At 46.9% G+C, this 23,855-nt stretch overlaps 1 protein-coding gene across 1 annotated transcript; it reads left to right on the top strand.

The window, feature by feature from the left end:
- The first annotated feature begins 2,649 nt into the window (after window positions 1–2,649).
- On the top strand, window positions 2,650–22,805 carry MED7 (mediator complex subunit 7). Its single transcript, XM_077638667.1, has 4 exons — window positions 2,650–2,841; window positions 5,312–5,478; window positions 11,646–12,001; window positions 22,100–22,805. The coding sequence occupies exons 2-4, from the start codon at window positions 5,358–5,360 to the stop codon at window positions 22,274–22,276; spliced, it is 654 nt and encodes a 217-aa protein (XP_077494793.1). The 5' UTR covers window positions 2,650–2,841; window positions 5,312–5,357; the 3' UTR covers window positions 22,277–22,805.
- Window positions 22,806–23,855: the final 1,050 nt, after the last annotated feature.

The raw sequence follows: 23,855 nt of genomic DNA, 5'->3' as shown, positions 1-23,855 counted from the left end.
TATCAAACAGCGTCTTGCAGATATCTTTTGTAGTCTAAGATGTCTGTGACCATTACAGACATTTCAAGACATCTACAAGATATTCTGTGCTCAGTGGGAGTAATACCAAGATCATCGCTATGTGTGCAACCACCATACTGAATTTCCAATACAGAGCAGTCTGCCTTTCATCACTCAGGGCCCGATGAGATGTTTGCTTATCCAGAAACCTACAGGTCCTAGATCTTATCAAGGCCCCCTTGTATCTTTGGGTTTCAAACTACTGAAGCTCTGCTTTATGGCAGTGATATCTCTGCATAGGCACTGGACTAATCCTCTGTATCTCATGTAGCTCAACCAAAGTACGGCCGAGCTCTCGAAGGTGATGTCTCTTCAAAAACGCTATTCTTGCTGAGTTTATAAGTACAAACGTTAGCGAAAAATACGAGACATTCACAAGAAAGTATTTTGCGCTGACGTTTGTGCCTAGAACTATAGATGCACCGACTAGCCCAGCAACAATTAAGTCTTGCTAAAGTATCTTGCTGAGGATTCAGTAGCCAAGTTTATTTGCTTCGATTTTATATAAGTACCACTTTTGCAAAACTGAGAGGTCACCGCGTGACCATGTGCCCTTCAAGCAAGTAGATACAGCACGTTTGAAGATTTCATCTTAGAGCAGGCAGCTATTCGAGTTCCACACTTCCATCGAGAATGGAGTATGCGCCGACTGTACCTCCCTATCTGAAGAGACACCATACAGTGATAACTGAAGAATATGGGCCGCACCCAGTAACCAAAAACGCTAAATAACATGTCTGCTGAAACGTAAATCCTGCCAAGCCGAGCACTCCGCCACGAGGGCTCAAGGTTTAATCATGAATAAAGGCGTATCTAGTGAATGCACGGGTTTCATACATTAACACTTCCTATCCAGAATTCGCCGCGCTTTTGCTACGTATATCCTGGCCTGACACAGCTAAGCCATTAGCCATCAGCAATAGGTGTCACTATCCCTGCTCCTCTTTCCTCTTTTTTTTGCTCGACTAATACATAGCGTTTGACTTAGAGATTTGGATACTTCTTTATCTTTATATTATTTTTATTGACCTTTGCCACCGATTTCCACTAGGTAGCTGGATGCCGCATTCCCGAAGTGGAAGCTTGTGAAGCCACCGGAATTTGGGCGGCCTGTCCCGGAAGTTCGGTGTCTGCTGTGTATTTCAATGCCAACAGCTGAGTCTTTCGCCCTTCCGTCTTCAGCTTTTCGCGTTGTTTTCGTGTAACGTCTGCTGGTATATCAAAGGAATAATTAGGCAAGTTCAACGCGAGAAATGTGGGTTTAAATTTGTTTGGGAAACCCTGTAATTTCAGAGAAACCGAAGAAAATGCACGTCTCACCCTGCCGCGGCAAAGGGGTACGTGCATTAAACACTATGTTCTTATCGGGTTCTTGTCTTCCGAGCGTAATTAGGAGAAGTAGTTGAATGACGATGAGGCTATGTCATCTTAAAACCGAATTTGCGTGTAGCAAAGAAAAAGCGAACGATGGCGCGGAAATGCTGACACTCGAAGCGCTACTCGTTATACAGCTGCAGCAGTTTCAGTTTCGATATGGTGGCGGGCGATGTCTCCTCTCATCGGTGGCAGGAGATGTTTGCCACTTTAGGGCATAATTTACCTTCCAGGCGCGCTTTTAACCTAACTCCATAGCACAGCCACGTTTCAGATGCAAAGCGCGAAAGAAACGACTTACGAGAAAGACGAATGCTGCATCTAGCACGCGTGACAATTAGCGCTGTTTGAAGTCAATTGCACCAAGCATCACGAATAAAAGCCCACCGAGGCATGATTTCCTACAATACGAAACTGTACACGATACACTCCGTAGAAAAAGCAGTACCATACCTTTTGGAGGCGCTAATGCATGAACCAGCAGAATACCGTCGGCACCTCACCAGATATAGTGGCCTCGCCCTCGATCCGGTTATTTGGTCTAAACATAATTCGGTAAAATAGTCACTGCAAAGTCGGCTGCTTGGTGCAGGTTTCCACCTAATCTTTTTTAAATTTATCCCTCATTGATGGTATAACTTGGGCTTATAGCGCGACAACGTGCATCACAACAAAGAGCAGAGTTGCCGATGCTAGCGCAACGGGACGACGCAGAGCTGAGCAGACTCCTACGTTCTGTGTAGCGACGTCTTGTCGTCTGCCTGTGTCGCCCCATTTCGATGCATTGGACCCTAATTATCGAAACGTCTTTCCCGAAGACTTTGCTGGTCTTCTCATGCAGTTGACAGCGCACAAGTAGGCATTGTCGTGGGAAAAGACGAGAACAGCAAATAGACGAAATGCTGAGTGGAAAACGAAAACTGAAACTCAAAAACCCTGCTGAGGTCCATTTTGTACACTGACAAAGGCTGACTTCCTGGTGATGATGCTTACTTCCGGTTACTTCATTTTCGGTACTTTCGAGCGTCCGATGCGGCATACAGCCCTTAGTGGAGGTCAGTGACCTTTATCCCTGCAGTGGGCGTAGTCAGGCTGATGATGATGATACAGACCTCTCTGATCTCGTATCGGCTGTTATCAGCGTCAGCATCACTGTAGCCGTCACTTTCAATCCAGCTAAATCTAGCCAAACCAGATCAAGCCAAGCCATCGTTTGCATTGTGCGACCGTGCTTGTTGCCCTCAACGCCGTGGAGCACTGTTGTAGTGTTGTACAGCGTTCTGTAACTGTAGCAACAGAAGTGCTGGCAGTGCCGTTCGTTTCGGAGTCGTTGGTGTGCAGTGGTAAATTGGCCGAGTTTTTGATTCCAAAGGAACTTTTGCCGATCTAGGCGCTCTTTCCACACAGGTAACAGACTGCCTTGCTCTGTGTAAACGTCGCATCGCGTCGGATGAGCTGCAACCTTGTTTTCTGGCGGCAGCTCACTTCGTGCAGATCAACGGTGGTACTGGTGCAGCAGAATGCTTTTGTGGGACACGGAAGAAGCGTGCACGAAAACTTTTTTTTTTTGCTGTCTCGGTATGGCTGATTGAGACTGCGAACCCGGCTTAGTGAAAGTTGTGCGCTAATGCTGTTTCTTTTTCTTTTTGACTATCTAAAAGATTGTTGTTTCGTTCCATGTGGGATTCAGGGTACTTGTTGAGTGTCACAAACTGTCGCAAACAGTAGAGAGTTTTAGCACCTACCAACTCCACTTAAGTTAACTACGGAAGCTACTACCTCATGGCCAACTCGATTAGGCTAGCCGGCTACGATGCATGCGGCAATGCGTTAAAACTTGCTAAAACCAAGCAGGTTGCTGAAATTCTCATAACGGCTGTTTGTGTGCTGCACGTGTTTTCATTAATTTTTACTTGTACTCCTGTGAACAGCGCAACAAGCCGAAAACTAGCCTTATATTGCAAAACTGAAGACCTAGAAAGGAAAATAAATCGGCTTGGGAGAAGGGAGTCTGTAAGGCCTGTAAATATTTATCTTTAGTACTCTGGCCAATAAGGGGAATTTAGAAATCGGCGGTTATGATACTTAAGCTGCAGAACTGGTGCGTCGTTTAAAAATGCCGTAAACGATGACTCTGCCTGGTGGGGACGCGTGGAAAAGCAAGCACCCTCCAAGAGCAGTGCAGAAAAATGTATTTACTTTTAATTATTTTTTTGCACTCTTCAGTGCAAGTGCTTGTTTTCGCACATGTTTGAATTTCACAGGCGGGTTTCCGCCGCATTTTGCATTATGTAAGTGTGCTGCATTAGATGTTCTGACGAAGTCCATTCCATCCTCTTAAATGGAGACTGGTGACAACTTCATGCAGTTTTTTTTTGTTTGGAGTAAATTCTATAATTTCTTTCGATGCTAGCGATGAAGAAAATTATGAAACAAAGTCCGAAAAAAAACAACACAAGGGCCGAAATATGCAAAAAGATGGAAGAAGAATAGTTATTTCTCAGTTTCGGAAGTGGAAAATTTAACACCCAATAATTCAAGCTCTATGGTAGCAAGGATGATGATTTTACCCTCATTGCATTCCTTGATATCGAAGCAACCAATGGCATGCAAGTTCCCCGCACCAAAATTTTTTTCAAGCTCTTTACAAAAATGGTACATAACTGTACTAGGATTTGCTTTACATGAAGTGAAATGGTGTATTTGCAATCAGTACACTAAAGTGCATGTTCGACAAAGATTTCTTAAACGACATGGTTAGTAAAAATTTTCAGTCAGAAGTTCTCAGAACCATCTTCCCCACTCAAACGTGACTCTGCCAACACCAATGGTGTCTTCGACTGGTCGCTCCCGCGATCCGGTTAGGATCGGCCAGAGTGGGAGCCGCTCTTGCTCTGAGCGCATAGCGAGACTAGTCAAGCCGAATGGTCAGCGAGTTTTCAGAGCGGAAGCGCAGGAGGCAGGAAGAGGACGTAACTTCCGGAACAATGACGCGGCATCGCTGCTGATAAGTCAACAGTAGCCGGACGTAAGGTCCCTTGATTACCTTTAGCCGCACGTGGTCGCACACAGTTTGCATCGCGATCACCGCTTAGCCTGTATTGATCGCTGCCCCGGCTTTCCGTCCCACGGGACGCTCATTTTTCGAACATCGCCCTGTGGATAGCACTGTCGTCCTCGTCTGAGCTGCTGCTGCAATCGCTGTTGTCATGCGAAAGCAACACAGACCGCGTTCCTAGCGTATATGCTTATCCGGCGTGTCTTGAACATTTTGTCTCACACAGCGCGGCACCCGCAAAACACAACGCAGCAAGCGTGTCTGCGTCAAAAGCCTACACTTGCTTCTGCCTACACGTAGGGGACGCCGAGGCCTCGCACCGCTTTCGCGAAATGGCGGAAGTGGCTCTGTCATGTGGACTCATCTCGGAGCCGCTCCGACTTTTTTCTCGGAGCGCGTCGGAGCGCTCTGAGCTGGAGGCGAGCGCTCGGAAAGAACCAGCCGAATATAGTCAGAGTGCCCGGTTTCGACCAGCCGAATGTGCGGTCGCCTCTCAGAGCGCTCTAGAGCGATCTAAAGTGACCAGTCGAAGACACCATAACTTGCTGTACATATGGTGTAACCTCATTTTGTTAGTTTTGTTTTTTGTTTCTTTTTTGCAACACTATGTAGCTTTAATTGGCCCATGCAAAACCCACATGTGGCTTTGCTTTCTTAAGGAACAAACCTGCTGCAGGAAAATCTCCAGCAACAATGGGCAGTAAGAACAAGTCATATGGATCTGGATTGTCGTGTATGTGTGTTGCACTGAGTGTGTACCCTTTTTGCTTGCACATTGGCACTGCCACAGACCGGTGGTACCTTTTCCTTTGTTTGCAGCTAGAGAGACACCGTAACATCTGCCCCTGAAGCAGCAGCTGCAGTCATGGGAGAGGCGACGCAGGTGAGCTCCCTGCCGCTGCCTCCGATGCAGTATGTCGGCCTCTACACGGACGACAACGTGCAGCGTGGACGGGCACCTTCGCCGCCTCGGCCATTGCACGAAGGTGTGCTTCACACTCATTGTGTACTTTTATTTATCTATTTACCCACAGTGCAAAAAGGCATTACAGTGGGGGCATACAACAGAACAGCACTGATGGCATGGGCATTGTCAGTCACGTAACTAATGTAGATAAAGAATCAGTTGGAGAATAAGAATAAAAACACAAGTCACGAAAGTACACATAATACTGGAAAACTGAAAAGCAGTCATTCCTGCCTAGAAAAGAAGGCATCATTGGACGAAATGTGGGCACTGTGCACACACCAGGCACCTCCACCAGTGGCACTGCGTTCAGCGCCACCAACGGCCAGTTTGGTGTCCCGAGTGAGGTGGCTCCGCGCTGTAGCAGACTATTTTCCGTGACTATATATGGCAACAGGCACTTGCGCTCCGCTGCTTATAGAAGTCGGGTTCCGTCTGCCTTTGGGTTGACAAGTTTTTTTTTCGAGGAGGGAACTTGGCTAAAGGCATCAATCTTCTTTAATCCTGTCATGTTCACAATTTGAAAAAAATTTTTGGCGGGAGACGGGCGTGAAGTGTCGGCCTGGTGCATTTGGCAGACATGCATCTTTGCGCCCTCGAAATCAATCAACTTGAAGGAATATTCGTTCGTTCGCTTAGACAAGTTTTAACGGTTCCTCTTTCTTGCACAGCTGTCACCGACTATTCACCTGGTCGAAGCAACCTGCAGCAAGGCAAGCATTGCAGGAAAATGCAAACATGTCGCTGCTGTGGCAGCTTTTTGGAGATGAGTGACACGTTGTCCAAAACTAGTCACCATGAAGCATAGGGAATACCAAGCTGCAGGAAAGCGTACTTAAAATTTTTAAAGGTGGCCAAACCAGACTAACTACAACATAATAAAAGCCCTTATGAACTCCTCTTTTCGCGAACAGTAAGAAGCTTTTACACTGAATATTTCTCAGTCTCTCAGATGCAGAAGCAGAAATATATCAAAAGCTTGTCATAGTCACTCCAGTGGGCCTCGCAGAGCTCTCCATGAGCACCTAGAACAAAGTTCATAGGAAAGAAGAAAGGATTACGTGAATAACTGGAACTAAGGCGGGCAGTCTTAAACTAAGAATTAATAAGAGATGTATGACGTGACGTAATGGCCAGTTGCATGTCGCGCGTCAACTACAAACATCCCTCGCTTTCATCTGAAAGCCGAAAATGTAAAGTACATTCATGAAAGTATGCGCTGCTTAGAAAAAAAAAAGGCAAGAAGAGTAAGTATTTGTTTTTCAGCAGTCGCAAGGCAAGGGGCGCATATTGTGCTCGGTAGAAGTGCTTGAATATTATTCATTAATGAGCGCAACAGACAATGTCTTTTTTTTTTCATGCACACTTTCCTGCTGACCCCAAAATTTAGAAGCCGGAGAAAGATCTCATCTTTGCGAGATATTTAACAGGGCCAGCCGTGCGATACAAAATCATAATCGAAGTAAAAGCTCTACTTGCATTCTAGAATCAAAACGACGTTTCCTTGTCACTTTTCGGCAGGGGACATGCACGTAAAACTTGGTCCCAGGTTAATTCCAGTAAGTGCTGCTGCAGCCAGCAGCACAATTTCTTGTACTCTTTACAAAGTTCATTGGTGCCTGTAATAACCTCTCTGGTGTACTGCAAAAATTCTGCTTTGCTTAGTGCCGCTCCAGCGAATTTGCCTTGCCCTCTCACTGAATGCGCGCCGCCTTCTCACTGTGGAAGCGCGCACCGCTGCTAGTGGCACGTGTGTCGCTCTGGATGCGCACAGTGCCTATAGGAGTGTTTGAAGGCAGTTTGATTTTCAGATTGCTCTGGAAAAAAAAAAAGACAATCAGCATTGTCTTCCACTGGGCTTTTCTGACCCTACTTTTTTGACAAGGGCTGAAAGTTGGGAGGTTTGGTGCAGATTTGTGTATAAACAAAATGTATGCATGCATGCATGCACACGCGCGCGCACACACACACACACACACACACACACACACACACACACACGCACGCACGCACACACACACACACACACACACAGAGAGAGAGAGAGAGAGAGAGACAGAAAAAGTGGTGCCCCATTAATGTGACCTCAGTCAATATATGGACAGTTATGCTAGGGTCAAAATTGTGCAGTGTATTTATGCCTCATTCATATGGAAACTTATTATTTGGACAGTGAACAGGGTGAAAATGCACAGTGCCTATTGGGGCTCCATTATTTTTGTTTCTTTAAGGACAACAGTGGGAACAATATCATGGCTGACCCAAGCAAATATTTTTGCTTTCCTGCATTCTGAGTGCAGGACATGAATGGAATGCAGTGGGAAAATGCAAGTGCTTGAGTGATGGCATTTTTCTTGTGGTTTCAAGCTTTACAGTTTCAGGGTACTCACTCACACACCTTGTCATTTGCCATATTGCATGAATAGTTGTGAAGAAATAAACTCTCTTTGCAGCTTGTTCCACGTTAAAAGCTGCATTCAGTAGCAGTTTGCCAACTGAGTCTACTTATACCTGGATGTAATGAACCTCCATGTAGCAAATTGCTCGATGTTATGAAGTTTTTAGATTCCTCAACACCGCCCCATTGAAGCGCGTGTATTTGAGACCTCTATGTAATGAAGGCGTTGCAGCGGTTGACCTTGATATAATGACCTCGTTACGCGGACTGTCTGTTTGTAAATGCCCTGTTTGTAAAGCTTTTGTAAATGCCCTGACCAAGTCCTGCGACCATATGATCAAAGAAAGTCTAGCCCTGCAAAATAGACGCCTGTCTGACGCAGGGTACCCGGAGGCCCTTGTGGTTTCTGTGGCCGAGGGCTTGCTCCAGAAAATGAAAAACGTCCGGCAATCTGAAAAGAATGCCGTGACAGGCCCGGATGCACGCAAAAAAGTGGCAGTCATTCCGTATATCCACCAGACTTCCCACAACTTGAAGAAGATTGGAAAGCGCGTAGGCGTTAATGTTGTGTTTTCGGCCCCACTCAAACTATCAGTTCTGTGCAAGAAGACTAACCCGTGCTGCAGCAAAAAGGAAAAATCGTGCATGATTAGACACCAGAATCAGTTTGTCACTTGCGACGATGGTGTCGTATATCGCGTTCCGTTGTCCTGCGGACGCGAATACATTGGACAAACCGGCAGGTGCATAAATACCAGATTGAAAGAACACAACAAGAATGTAAATGATGGCGACCAGGGCCATCTTAGCACGCACTGTCGTAATTGTGGCAATGAGTCTGCACGTCGCCGCAGAAAACCTTGCGCGCCTGCGTTCCAAAAAAGCACAATCGTTGCTCGACACAATGAACAGTGTGTTAGGGAGATAATAGAGGCGGCAGGTATTGCTCGTGCAGAGGACAGGTGTGTAAGCATGCCATCAGTTGTTCTAACCAAGAAAGAGCTGAAGTTTCTGGATCGATGGTGATTGTCCTAATCTCCTATGCCTTTCATGCTGATTGCTTTGCCTGCCCTTTCCTGCTGAAGGTTCAAGTGTATAAATGCGTGGCCTATCTGGAAAATAAATAGTTGGAAGTCAGCGCTCTTTTCACTCTGTCTGTCGTCGTCCCTTCTTGTGATTCGCGCTGCAACACATGTTAGATATGAACCAACTAGCCCGCCAAGCAACCATTCTGTTAGCTTGTGCAGTGTTACAAAATTGGCAGAAAAAATCTCCCGACGATAAAGCACGAACTGACATGGGAGGAACGTCTGCGATCGCAACAAGCGACCGCAGTTGACACAATGCGGTATGCTCCAGCACAGTCGGTGCATCTCCGCTGCTTTCATGTTTGGAATGTCATACTATGCGGCACAACAACAGCTCATGTTCAAAAGCAGTGATAAATAATCGGGCATAGCGAAAAAGAAATGGTAGAAGTAGTGCGTGCCCATGCCCGCTGCGCGGTTGTGTCAGGTGGGAGCGGCTGCGGCCACAGTCGCGCAATCAGTGCAATTGTGGAACGCTACTCTGCGTTTATCACTGCGGGTTATGGAATTCTCTGTAAATATATGCAAGGTGATTTCAGCTACATATATTTCTTTTTTTGGTTTTCGTTCTGCACTATCCTTTTGGTCTGTTTGCAAAAATTGCATTAAGTGCAAACCAGGATGTAACGAAAAATTCCGGTCTTTTTTCAGTTGTACTACCAGATTGTGGGATATGAACAGTCATAGTGGGAGATACGTCATCATGCGCCTTACAGAATTCTAGGCTCTCAAAACTACGTCAAATTGTGAAGTTTAAAGGATTAAGGTCACTGGCGACTATGATAATGCACTTGAAGCTCTCAAGATTTCCTCTAATCGCCACTGCAGTGCCCCCCACCATGCACGTAATCAGACCTAGCTGGACTGTGAATGTTTTTCCTGAGCAATTTTCTCTTCTCAATTCATTATTATAGACGACCTGTTTTATGGACAGTCCACTGCACTCTTTCCTTCAGAAATACCATCACACTAGACAGACACGCACTTGTCACGCTAGACTAACGATGGTGCCAGTGCTATCGATGACTGAGTGTTGCATCAGTGGAGTGTCACGAAACTGGTTTTTAATAGTGTGACTTCGCAGTGAAAATCTCGTGATGTGAGAATCTGGCCTGAAAAGCAGTGCTCTTATTTTACTGATCCTGGAATACAAGCGTCTCTATTTTAAATGTTCTGACTCGAGGACAAATTAGCATGAATTCTGGTGCCACTCTCGATCGTCAGCCATGACCAAGCGCTCATGAATGCAAATGTTTGCTTTGCTCAAGTATATTAGGCTTATACAATTGCCTTTTTGTTCAGTTAGGTGCAGCTGCGTTTGCTGTGTGCTGATGAAAGATTAGGAGAATTGCTTGTGCTGTCATGAAGCGCAAGCAGTCAGGAAAAAGCAAAAATGCACACAGTGCATAACGAGCTCAAAAGAGTTCAAGACTGTGTGCCTTAAAGACAGTACTGTAAGTCCCCTCACCCGGTGCTTCCGGGAGCAACGAGGGTGTGCCGGCGGCGGGTTTCTAAGAAGTGAAAACCGATTTGAAAACTGTTTCAGCTTCCTTTTAATGCCCGTTGTTGTGAATTTGCAACATCCCATTCTCTCGCTGCTTACTCATTACTGTTTGGAGCTGTGATACAAAGTTTAATGGCAGCATGTTTTCAGTAGCTATCGCGTTTCGATCAGAATGTTTGGCGTTATTATGAGGATTTGGTTTGTATTTTGGGGGTTTAATGTCCCAAGGCAGCTCAGGTTATGAGGGACGCTGTAGTGGGAAGTTTCGACCACCTGGGGTTCGTTAATGTGCACTGACATCGCAAAGTACTGGGGCCTCTAGCATTTCTTCTCCATTGAAATGCTACTGCCATGGCCAGGATCGAACCCGCGTCTTTCGGGTCAGCAGACGAGCACCATAACCACTGAGCCACCACGGCAGAGCTCTGTGAAGAAAAAGGAGGAGTGAAAGTGTGACATCCAGAGAGAGTCCAGTTCCTTGTCTTTCATTTTCTGATAACTTTTGCGAGACAGACTGAAAGACATTTGTTAGATGAAACTATGTCCATAGAGCCTGGGCCTTCGAGTTGGTTCAAGGACTTCGATCTGGTCTTTCACACTACTCGGACTAGCTTGGCAAAATGCACCTATTGCTAATTCTTGCTAAGTTGCAACGTGCCAACTTCTCAAACTTTAAAGGACTATAGACACCTAATTTTAGACATTAGAATACATGAATCAGTGCGTGTTATTCGCTTACGACTGCTAAATAATTTTAAATTGAATTTCTTCTCTCAAGCTGTTATGGTTTCGGTATCGTCAACCGAACGATGGCTGTGATGTGTAGTTGACTGATAGGTCACGTCAGGCACAATAAAACCTGGAATATAAATACTGGTATGCAGTTTTCACTACAACACTTAAGCCAGCCTGCTTCAAGAGCTGGAATGACATTAAGAGACATATCAGCAGTTATATTGCTGTTTGATTTCATGCCTCGTGTGACCTAAAAGTCAATTGCACCTCGGAGCCATTGTTCAGTTCATGGAACTGAAACAGTGTTAGAAATTCCATTATAAATTATTCAGCGATTGTAGGCGAATATCATGCGGTGATACATGTACTCTGAAGTCTAACGCATCATTCGAACGAAGAACTCACAAGCAAGAATTTGTTGTCTGTATTCCTTTAACAGCTTTTGAATGTGGGTGGTGCAGGCTACTCCATGTTTGGCGTGCCATTCCATGGGGAGGAGCCGGTGATCCGCCCCCTCGAGAGCCAGGGCATCCGGCGGCTCTACCCCCAGAACTACGAGCACAAGAAGGAGCTGAAGAAGCTGAACCACTCGCTGCTGGTAAACTTCCTGGACATGGTGGACGTGCTGATTCGCTGCCCGGACACCTCCAAGCGGCTGGAGAAGAAGGAGGATATGAGCCTACTCTTTGTGCACATGCACCACCTCATCAACGAGTTCCGGCCGCACCAGGCCCGGGAGACGCTGCGTGTACTACTCGACATGCAGCGGCGGCAGCGCCTCGACACAGCCCACCGCTTCCACAAGCACCTGGACAAGGTTTTTCTCACTCTCTTCAGCCCGAGTGTTGTGTATTGCAGTAAAACCTGGTTAAACTGTGGCTGGCCAGAGCTCGGAAACAGTACATGCTCAACGGTAGTACTACGGCTTAACCAAAATGGTGTAAGATTGCCCGCTTAGCATATTTACTCATGTAACTGCATACATCTTTTTTTAAGTTAAAGGGACCCGGAAAAGATTTTGATTGCCATATTCTAATGCAACAGATCTGTAGAGGTGGTCTTTGTGAGTATTCGACTGAAATTTAAAAGCTTTGAGTGGACCCTATAATTTACAAATAATTCTTAAAAATTGCTGCTTGCAGTAGCTCACAATTAATTAGGGCAACACCTCACTGCGCATCCCCTATGCTGACGATGGCAGTGGGCAGCCTGGATGAGCTTTCTCACTGGGTGCGCCCAGTTGACATGGACAGGATAGGGCTAGATGGGGCGGGGAGTGGTGCAGTCCCAACCTGTTTTCTTTATTTATTTTTTTTCTAGTACGTCAGCCTGTATGAGTTGAGGAAGACGAGGAAGACCATCATTTTTATTCAGTGATACCTTCGGTGTTAATGAAGCTAGCTTAAAAATTTTTGCGGTGCGGTAACGAGTGATAGAATACCGATCGCTCGTGAGCTTTTCCTGACTTCATTGTATGCCACTTCATGGTCCTTTTAAGGCTTCAAAAAGGAGGTGCGCAAATTTTGCGAACACGTCCTAAAAAACTCGACAGTGGTCATGACGCGTAGTATGTACCTTGAATATAAGTTGACGCATTAACCCCCACTCCCGCCCTTCCTCACGTTATATAGCTCCCCGCAGGATGGCATGATGGCCCGTGCAGAGCTCAGAGCATTAAATGCGCAACGATACATTGCAAACCCAGCAGTCAGAGGCAAATGGAGATAAAAAGTGATAAAATGGTGCTCTCCTGTGCAGCCTGGCTGACTAGAGGCAAACCAAACAGCTAATGTAATGAATTCAGTACTTTTGGATTCCAGCACACACCAAAAGTTACTTTAGTTTGCTCTGCAACTGTGTGCCCAGTAAAGCAACTGCCAGCGCAAGCAAGCCAGGTAAATGGCACGCCATTCATTTTTTTTTTTTACCAGAACCAATTTACAAACAAATTAATGACTTCTGTTTTTACACATGGAGTTCCATGTATGCTGCCGTAATGAGCATCGGCAAGGAGTACGTATACTACCCATGGCTTGGGCAAATCTCTGTTAGACCCGGCGTATAGCCAGCACGGCATATACGCCAACCCCGATTTCGAGTGGTCACTTTTGGAAAAAAAAGCTCGACTTATACGCGGCAATGAGGATCTCTGTAGCTTGTCAGCGCCAATTGATTTGTGCCACGCTCGATAGCATGCACAATCTTCAACTTTTCTCATATGCTGAGCACCTGGTGTTTCTGTCCCAGCTTTGGCAAGATGCAGTCGTCAAAATCGCGATGCACTCTGCTCAAGGGCCCCTGATTGGTTAGTTCTTGTTGCAAAGAGAGCTGCAGGGATGACACTTGTCATCATCATCGGTTGGCTGCAATTTTTCATTGGCCTTGCCGTCGTTGCGTTGCAATAGCCTGCTGGGCCACTGTTGTGGACAACGCAGTCGTCATGGCTGCATCGCGCTTGCGCACGACAAAAAGTGGAAACAGTACGGGTTAACTGATTTGTACGCGATAAGCTGATGCGGTTTATGCGGTTACAAAATACATTATGTTCGATGGGAGCCGAGTCGCGGCTTTGACTTTACTACCCTTAAAATTAAACTACTGTTGAGGTTTGTACTGTATAAGGGTCCCGTTCAGCTGAAAACTCAGCATCACCATTGTGTTAAAAAATTCGAAAGAGTCGTGACGTTGCAACCACATGACCTCGCATGGGCAATTCAAACACCCCACAACAATCGCATAGTGCAGCAGTTGAGGATGCCGCTACACAATTCCTCATTGGTCTACAGGGCCATGACATTATTTCACCACCATAAGGTAGTGCCTTTGAAGAAAGAAAGGCAATTACGCTGAAAAGGAAAATGGTTGAGCAGGGACTCAAACCGCTACGCCTTGGTCGTAAGAAGGGTGTGCTACCCCCTTAACCGCAGAAGAATGTTTGTTCAACTTGGTTAAAGGGAGGCCTTGTGTGTCTTGGGGTCAAAAAGAAAAGTTAATAAAGGAAAATAAAAGAAAGATAAAATAAAGAACAGTGTCCATGTCTGCGAAGTTACCATATATACTCGCATAATGAGCCCACTTTTTTTCCAGAAAAGTTATCAGTTTGGTGGGAGGGTTCATTACTCTGGAAACAAAAGTTTCAACAGATTTTTTAGGAAGGGTCAATATTTCGTATACCTTTGTCTGTCCTTCCGTCATCAACAAACGCAGGCGGTCAGACTCAGATGCCTTCGTGCGGCTGGTGTTTAGCATTGTTCACTTTGATGCGATCTGGCGGTGCCAATCCTGTCCAAATAAGGCGAACATGCTCAACATGGGCCCTGAAGGTCAGGCGGCCGTTTTTTTATGCCAGGTTAAAAAAAACGCACAGGACGGTGACAAGTGTGTAATGGGAATGACTATGCTTTAGCTTACAGCACACAACATCTTGGTGCTCTGCCAAGTTCCACCATGCTCCCCCTCCCCACCCCCAAAGCTCTGGCAAAAGCTCAAGATCAAACAAATGATGGTGTTATTGTGGCAGGCAGCATCTTGGTGCCCTGCCAAGGTGTGCCCCCCCTCCCCCCCTCTTCAAAAGATGAGCACACAAGTGGTGACGTTATCAGGGGCCGGCCAGCAGCATCTTGGCACGCTGCCAAGGTGTGCACTGGGGAAGCACGAAAACTGAGGAATCAGGTACAAAAAGCTAAGGGCTGAAAAAAAAAAAAAAATTCTGGCCAACAAAAGTGGAGGGCGGGTTCATTGTGCCAGTGGGTTGATTACATGAGTATATAGAGTATATATGGTATATGCAAAGAGGACCCCAGGCTGCTGAAGGGACACATTAGTGCTGTCACATCATACGTCATAGCCTTAAGTCATACCATTAAGGCGGAGTTTAAGTGTCCCCAGAATTTTTCTTGACGCAGAAGATTAAGCTATGTTATGTGTAAATTATGTGTAAATGTTATGTGTAAATTCAGGCAGAGGTGATAGCCGACGTTGTGCGCGCTCATTCGCTGATGCGCTGTCCTTGCTTTGTGGGAAACGCGGCCGCCAAAGGAGAGTGCGCAGTCGTGTTGAGAATTCGGTGGTGGCTACTGCCATCTCTGCTGTGGCTAGGACAACATGGCTACACATCTGGAAGGGGTCCGTCCTGTTGCTCTGCCCGGTCTTCATTGTTGCCCTGGAAAACGGACTCTGTCCTTGCTCTGTCTCTCTCCAAGATCCAGCATGCGGAATTAGTTTTCAGTTTGTGGCATGGTTTGGGGCACTGCATGCTGGCTGGAAATTCCTTTTTTGAGCTTTCACGGCCCAGATTTTGAGACGACAGCAAGGAACGTGGGATGCCTACCAGAGTTTACTGTGGGACACTAAAAACTTTCTATTGAACTTTAATGAGGGTTTCCGGCACTTGTAGCAGTATGAAAATTTTTTCAAGGTGTCTGATGGGTTAGCTCGAGTTGCAAACGATAATTTGCATGTTCTGACCTGTGACAAAACATGCATGCTGCAAATCGTCCTCAACAAGTATAGTCTTCTTTGTAGAGAGTGAGAGAACAGCAGCCATTAAGGGTTCCTGGCTAGGGGATGCAATCTATTCGGTCCCGTACACTGCATGTCAGCAAGTAAGGAGCGTTTGGAGCAGTTGATTTTGAATAGTCCAGTGTGTGGATTAGTGGCAGCCTTCAGTTCGCATTTGGACAGCCTTCCGCACTATATATCACTCCTATCTACCAAACTAGTCTAGTGATAGGAGTATGCGAATACTGCTTTTTTCAAAGCGAGTCAAATACGAATAATGTAGCTTCGCTACAAAATAGAATGCAAATAGTTTAGCAAAACGCCAAATTGAATGCGAATCGAATATTTGCTACTTGTGCGAGTATTCATACAGAACAGGCAGTCAAGCAAAGCAGCAAAAGCCTGGAGGTGGTGCTGTGGTACGGAGCTATTACTTCTTATTTAATTTATTTTATTTAAAATGGAGTTATTGTTGTAGCTGTTGAAAGATACAGCGCTGATCTCCACTAGGGGGTGCAACATGAAGTCAGTGTATTAGCTCTATCATTGGCAAGTTATACGCATAGGAAAATAACCTTTTGCTGCTGACTGAAGAGAATAAAGTAGTGCCTCATCTCAGTGCACAAGACATTCGAGAGCTACATATGAGCCATGGCATCTGAGATCGGGCATCAGTGCAGTGTTTGGTAAGCCTGCCTGGGCCCTGCTGCATTGTCCAATAATGGAGGAATGCTGCCACATCAATGGGCAACGTCGTGGCACTGAACCCTCCATACTGTACATATGTCACATATATTTAGGAGCCTAAATTAAATTTTAAAGGAAAAAGGTGTGAAGAATAAAGAAGAGGAAGAAGAAGCATTCGGTGTGGTGGAGGGAGATGATTGGTGGAGAAGCATTCGGTGAGGTGGAGAGAGATGACTGGTGGAGAAGAGAAGAAGACAACGTAGACTAACACCAAGGCTATAAAAGGGCGAGTGAGAGCGAGGCACAGGGGGGAACAGCAGAGAAGCGGAGGCTCCGGCAGGTCAGGGACACATCGGCTGGAAGAGAGCGACGCCGGCTACTGCTCCGGTGAGCTCGCGTTCTACGACATCGCATCGTGGACTTCCTGCCGTGCCTGAGCCCGTTCCAGGGAGTCGACAGAGGACGCTACCACCTGCTACGGCCAGGGGTGTCTCCAGCGCTGTTGCCAACCATCCGGGTGGTGCCCCCAACGCCTACAACAGCGGCATCACCTCCACGGGCGCTTGGACCGGGAACTTGTACGACGCAGCCAGCGACGCCAGCCCAAGCACGTTGAACACCGCCAGCGACGCCAGCGCAAGCACGGCGAACGCCGCCTCGACGCCGCCTACTGGATCCATACAACGCCGCAGCCACACCGAACCAACCGTGAGCACGAGCGCCAACCGCTAATAGTAGAACACTAGTAGTAGACGCTGGTAGCAGTGTGCCCGGGTCGTGTGTATCACCAGTCATCTCTCTCCACCTCACCGAATGCTTCTCCACCAATCATCTCCCTCCACCACACCGAATGCTTCTTCTTCCTCTTCTTTATTCTTCCGTTAACACACGTCCTCGCTGTCTTCACACCTTTTTCCTTTAAAATTTAATTTAGGCTCCTTAATATATGTGACAAGGGCCCCCTCTCTCAAGAGTTTTTCCATGAAAAACTGCTCACGTCATCCTCATCTCCAAGCCATCCAGCCAACCGACTATCTTCTGTGGCGATTCTGGACCCAGCACACACCACACCGCAGATATCCAGCACACCAAACGCACACCACTAACACAGCACACCAAATTGAGTTTTCATAACACTAACACACCACTGCCGCTGTCCGTACAGAGTCCTTAATAAACATGTTTGTGTCCACAACACACGCCCTCGTATAATCGTATAACAGCAACAACAACAACAAGGTAAATCCCAGAGATACATTAACACCGCAACAACAGCAAATCAACAACACCACCAAAAAGATACATTCCAGAGATAGCTAGACCTGTTTGATTCTCTTCTTGCAAAAGTACGGTTACTAATACTCTGTCTGGTACTTTAGTGAGAAGAACAAATTCTTTATCCAATGCCAATAGCCACTCTTTGAAATGGTAGGTCAATGGCTGGCCTCTTGCCCAGAGGTACTAGACCAACTCTTCCCTTCGGAACTGTGCGCTGGCACACGTCACATGAGCGAACAAAGCGCTTAACGTCACTATGAACACCCGGCCAAAAGAACTCCTCGGTGATCCTAGACACCGTTTTTTGAACACCCTGGTGTCCGGCCATAATGGCGTCATGTCCTAAGCGCAGCACGGTCTCTCGCATATCTCTCGGTAACACCAGCTGTTGGACCCGCCTTCCTGAACTAAATAAGCATTCCGTGTGTAGAAGACCATTTAACAGTTGATATTCGAAGGACGTACGACTCTTCTTTCTTTTCACTTTTTCCCCGACTCTTTCGAAGCAGGTCTTCAGGCTCGGGTCTTCTTTTTGCCTAATTGCAATTTCGCCCGGTGTTACGCTCAAGCACATCGTAACAGGAGTGGAGAGCGGACGCTGCGTTGCTCGAGCTGTCGCTTGAGCTCTTGTCTCCACTGCCGACGCGAAACTGACTGCACCCGTCTGAGCTGTCGCAGGCCTTTCCTCCTTTGGATGTTGTTCAACGTCGAGCATCCTCCACTCGGGATCGGGGTCTTCGACACTTCTTGCGCCCGTAATTTTTCCCAGGATGAGATCGTAGATGGGCTGGTCTACGCATTTTGTCACTACTTGCCCAGTATAATATGGCGTGCACACTAGAATCCTAGCTTCAGGAAGGTACCTTACTGTGCTGTCTACCAGAGTGACGGTCGACGCTTCCCCTGTAAGATCCTCGTCCTTCACCAGGCTTCTACGAACCAAGACTGTGTTAGCTCCACTGTCTCTCTAAGCACCAATATAGGACGGTCCCCTATTTGCCCAACCACCACTGGCATTGCTGCTTTCGACTTGGGTGTTCCACTCACTGCCTCATTTTCCAGCGGCATTTGCTCCTTTCAGCTCTGGAACTTCGGATGGCGTGACAAGTTCTACCCTTGAGTCGACAATGCATGCAGCTCGGTCCTGCGTTCTGTATCGGCACTCATCCAGAGTATGACCTCTCCTCTTACAACCTTGACACACGGGTGTTTTTTGGGCAACGCTACTAGTCCGATAGTCAACTGCACGGTGTCCCACCTTGCCGCAGAGAAAACACCTTACTGGCGCCTTAGATGCGCCGCCATCTGCTCTTGGTTTTGCCGCATCTGTCTCTAGGGTCTTTTGGGTTTCCTCTTTTGCCTTACTCAGATTCCTTAACCCTTGAGCCTCGAGGAATTGGTCAGCAGTGTCTGCGAACTCTTCCAAGGAATACAACTTTCTTTCCTTCAGGAATAGCGCCAGCTTTGAGCTGCAACACGCTAAAAATTGCTCTGTGACCAGCTTGTCACGCACACCTTCAAAACTCTTTTCTATGTTTGACATATCAAGCCACCTATCAAAATAGTTGGTCAGCCTGCAGGAAAACTGCTTCGCGGTTTCCGAATCCTCAGGTTTCGCGGTTCGAAATCTCTCACGAAAACCCTCTGCTGTAAGCCTGAATCTTTGGAGGAGTGCCTTTTTGACTTTCTCGTAGTCCATGGAATCAGCAGCGGGCATCCTTCCAAACACATTCAGCGCCTCTCCGACTAAACACATGCTTAATGCCGTGGCCTATTCACTGCGCTCCCAGCCTTGCCCCAAAGCTATCCGCTCGAATCGTTGCAGATATGCATCCAAATTATCTCTCTTGTCATCAAAAGGAGCCATCAACTTCCTTGGGCAAACTCTGGTCGGTCTAGGAGATTCTGTACCCGCTAAGGAACGCTGATCATTGTCCGTGATCTCTTCATATCCTCCCGCGACATGCGCCTGTTTCCACAAAATAAACTCCTTCTCCCATTCTATCCTTCTTTTCTCCTGTTCTTCTGCCTCCAGAGCTCTCTTCTCTTCTCGCTCTTCCGCCTCGCGAGCTCTTCTCTCTGCCTCATGAGCTCTTTTCTCTTCTCGCTCTTCTGCCTCGCGAGCTCTTTTCGCCTCGCGCTCTTCTGCTTTGCGAGCTCTTTTTGCCTCGCGCTCTTCTGCTTCACGAGCTCTTTTCTCTTCTCGCTCTTCTGCCTCGCGCGCGTCTGCGCGTGCTTGCGCCCTTTCCTCTCTCTGCCTCTTTCCCTACTCCTCATAGAGATGCATCGCCTCTTCCTTGCTTAACCCTAGCTTGAGCGCCAGTTCTAACGTTCTTGCCAAATCCATCCTTTCTGCCGTCGAGAGATCGGAAAAATCCGAGACAAAGCAAAAAAGAAAAAGGAAATGTATCCTGGCACAGGCTCGCCTCTTTGTCAGGGATCTCTCCGGAGAACACTCGGAAGAATGGACTAGGCGACGGGTGTACCCACACAGACGCACATTTAATACACCCTGTGTGGCACACACACTAGAACACAAAACACAACTAACACAAAACACAGAGACTATAAATACACAGACCCGGGCACACTGCTACTAGCGTCTACTACTAGTGTTCTACTATTAGCGGTCGGCGTTCGTGCTCACGGTTGGTTCGGTGTGGCTGCGGCGTTGTATGGATCCAGTAGGCGGCTTCGAGGCGGCGTTCGCTGTGCTTGCGCTGGCGTCGCTGGCGGTGTTCAACGTGCTTGGGCTGGCGTCGCTGGCTGCGTCGTACAAGCTCCCGGTCCAAGCGCCCGTGGAGGTGATGCCGGTGTTGTTGGCGTTGGGGGCACCACCCGGATGGGTGGCAACAGCGCTGGAGACACCCCTGGCCGTAGCAGGTGGTAGCGTCCTCTGTCGACTCCCCGGAACAGGCTCCGGCACAGCAGGAAGTCCACGATGCGATGTCGTAGAACGAGAGTTCACTGGAGCAGTAGCCGGCGTCGCTCTCTTCCAGCTGATGTGTCCCTGACCTGCCGGAGCCTCCGCTTCTCTGCTGTTCCCCCCTGTACCTCGCTCTCACTCGCCCTTTTATAGCCTCGGTGTTAGTCTACGTAAGCCTTGTAGTTGTCTTCTTCTCTTCTCCACCAATCATCTCTGTCCACCTCACCGAATGCTTCTCCACCTATCATCTCCCTCCACCACACCGAATGCTTCTTCTTCCTCTTCTTTATTCTTCAATTAACACGTGTCATGGGACCATGATACATGGTGCTGGTGCGGTCTCTATTTTTGGAACAGTCGTGGAATAAAAATACGGTGGGCCTTATTCAAACTTCGTGCCAATGATTAATGCAGGCATTCATTTAACGGCTACATTTTCAACTCCCACTGTCCATCACGGTGCCATCCACCAAGGCTACAGGACATCCATAGGTGCCCTAGTCAGGCTCAGAGGAGTTTCAAAAATTATCGTGTGTTGTTTCTGTAAGTACTACTTCAGATATCAAGTGAAGCAGTACTAACTTAACTTTTTTTTTTAATTACTGCCTACAATAACGACATTGCGAAGGCACAAGATTGTCAATCTGGGAGAGTTTCTCTGATGGCAGTCCGCAGCCTGGTCGGGACAGTCTAAAACCTCTCTTTGTTTTGAAGAAAGGAAAAGTGCATAGCTAGTTCACCTTTTTGGTGGACACCTCAAGTGCGCAAGGAACCCCCTGAATAAAAGCTCAGTAACTCCGTGTCTTACGTGTTGATGGAACAGCATAAGGGACGGTGCACAGGAAGAAACAGAGAAAAACACACACAGGCATCCCCTGTGCTGTTCCATCACCATGCACTTAAAAGAATATTCGATTCTGTATTCGAAATTGTCGAATATGTATTCACATGTCTATAGTAATGAGACATCTTGCACTGTGAACAAGTCTGGAAATTGCTATTTTTTTTGTAACTCTGCCTCTATATAAAATACCCCAAATGGGATCTCCATGGAAATAAGACCTGTTCTAGTGTTTGATGTGGAGATAGTGTGGTTTCATGTGCAACGAAAGTTTTGGCACGCTAATAGCAATGCGCTTTCGAAAGAGGTGGGACGATAATTCTTAGTGAGGTTATGGTCTCCATTCTTGCATATAGCATGATTGTAGCTAGTTGAAATAAGTCCGGAAGGAGAAGAGGGAAAGGTTGAAGACACACATTGCCACAGTACAGTGGCAGGAATGTTGTTACGCCCTGTAGTTAATTTAGATGGAGAGCCATCAACTGCTGAGGCTGCCTTCATATGATGGTAGGCAAAGGCAATTGCCTATATTCACAGAATGCTTTTGCTATAACTGAGGTGAAAGACGGAGTAGATAACAAAGGAAGGGGAAGCATGGTCAGGGGCGGCGGATGAAGTTCAGTAGGATGAAGTTCAGTAGGAGGGGCAGATGATTGAGGCCATCTCTGCCATTTGCTGCGCAGGTGCGAGAGATCTTGCAGAATACACTGAGCGTATTGCCGGAGCCTGAGCCAAGTGCAGCGTGGCAGCAGCCAAGCCAAGCCGCAGGTGCGACCGGTTCCAGCCAAGGCCAGTCGCCCGTGCAGGGACACTGTCTCAGCCAGGACCGCATCATGTGTGGAATTGTGGATGCACTATAAGGGTTGCACAGCGGCTAGTAGTGTCTGGGAGTCACACAAGAACTGCTAGAATTGAGGCTTCCGATGTGGCTAATGCTCTGTAAAGGTGCGCGAGGACCTTGTGGAAAAAGTGTGGCTTTGCAGTGGCTTGGTGATTTGAAATAGGAGGAGGAGTTTGTAGATATTTTTTTCACCCATTTTAAGATTGATTTTGGTTACGATGAAATGCATTCACTGGCAAACTGAAAGAAGATAGAATTGATGTTTACAAGGGTTCGTTGTTTACAGTTTATAGTGAACCCGCATGGGCCCTGAAACATCATTTCCATCTTCTGTGACTCAGTCATTGACTGCATTTTATTGTTTACCTTGCGATAACTGACCAGACAAAATTTTGCCCAACTCTTGACTACAAACTTGCTGGAACTTGCGATTGAACTTGCTGTGTTTTGTGAGAGTTTTGACTCGTTCAGATGAATGTTTGGCGATGCAAGACACTTGACTTGGAATGTGTACGATGCAAACAAAATAAATGTTTTCCTATTTCGTATGTTCAAATCTCATGTTTCTTTTTTTTTTTGTGAGCACTGTTTTAGATGCATTACACAAACCCCTGCTATGCAAGAAGCAAATGTCGGACTAAGCACAAGGCAGAGAATCAAGTGGGCGGATGAGGTTAGGGAGATTGTCGGGATGAGGTGGCTGCAGCTGGCACAGGACGGGGTCAGTTGGGGGAATGTGGGAGAGGCCTGCACTGGACACATTTGGAATGGTGCAGATGTTACAACATGCAGCATAGCATGTAGGCACTGTCACCACTGTGAGAAAGAGCACTGGTCAGTGAACCAGATGATTTGCTGGTGGTTAGTGGGAATATGTGGACCATTCTCGTGATGCGAATGCCTTGGAAGCAATGTCGTATGCCAGGCCTGCATATATAGGTAGTACAGTAGAACCCCCCTTTAGTAAACTCGTATGTAGTAAAAACGCAGGTATAGTAAACCAAAACTAAGGTCCCATTCTGCCTTCCCTAGATGACTGTACTTATTTTTTTTCTAGCAAAGACATCTTTAATAAAGGAATGGTGATAGTAGACTGTGTTTGGCCATGGAGACGTACTTTTCACGGAATGATGACGACGTGACCTTGTCGGAGCAACGGGCACAAAATGGCGTAATACAAGGCCATCAGTTGGAGGCAAGACAACATTCAGTAGGTTGGGGCCACCTAAGAAGATTTCGCCTCGATCGAAATGCAGTCACCGTGGCCAAGATCAAATCCGCGCCCTCGGGATCAGTAGCTAAACGTCCCAAGTCACTGTGGCAGGTGGAGTGCAGTAAAAGAGCAGCAAAAGAGAGTATGGTCACAGCATGAAGCAGCGGTGGCACTGTGCAAGTGGCCCGTCGCACTTTATTTTGTCGCACGCATCTCTTAACTGTTGCCATTGGGGCTGCACAAGACTATGCCATGTCCACAAAAAAAGTGTTCTTTCTTACAGACTCGAATTGCCCTCTCTCACATTACATTTGCGACTGCTTTATATATATGGTAATTCCACTAGAATAGGACAAAAAACAAAAATGTGGTTACTGAAAATAAA

The sequence above is a fragment of the Amblyomma americanum genome, chromosome 9 (genome assembly GCF_052857255.1).
Source record: "Amblyomma americanum isolate KBUSLIRL-KWMA chromosome 9, ASM5285725v1, whole genome shotgun sequence".
Classification (NCBI taxonomy): Eukaryota; Metazoa; Arthropoda; class Arachnida; order Ixodida; family Ixodidae; genus Amblyomma; species Amblyomma americanum.
The sequence above is the reverse complement of the archived record's forward strand: the minus strand, read 5'-3'. Positions and strand labels throughout refer to the sequence as shown.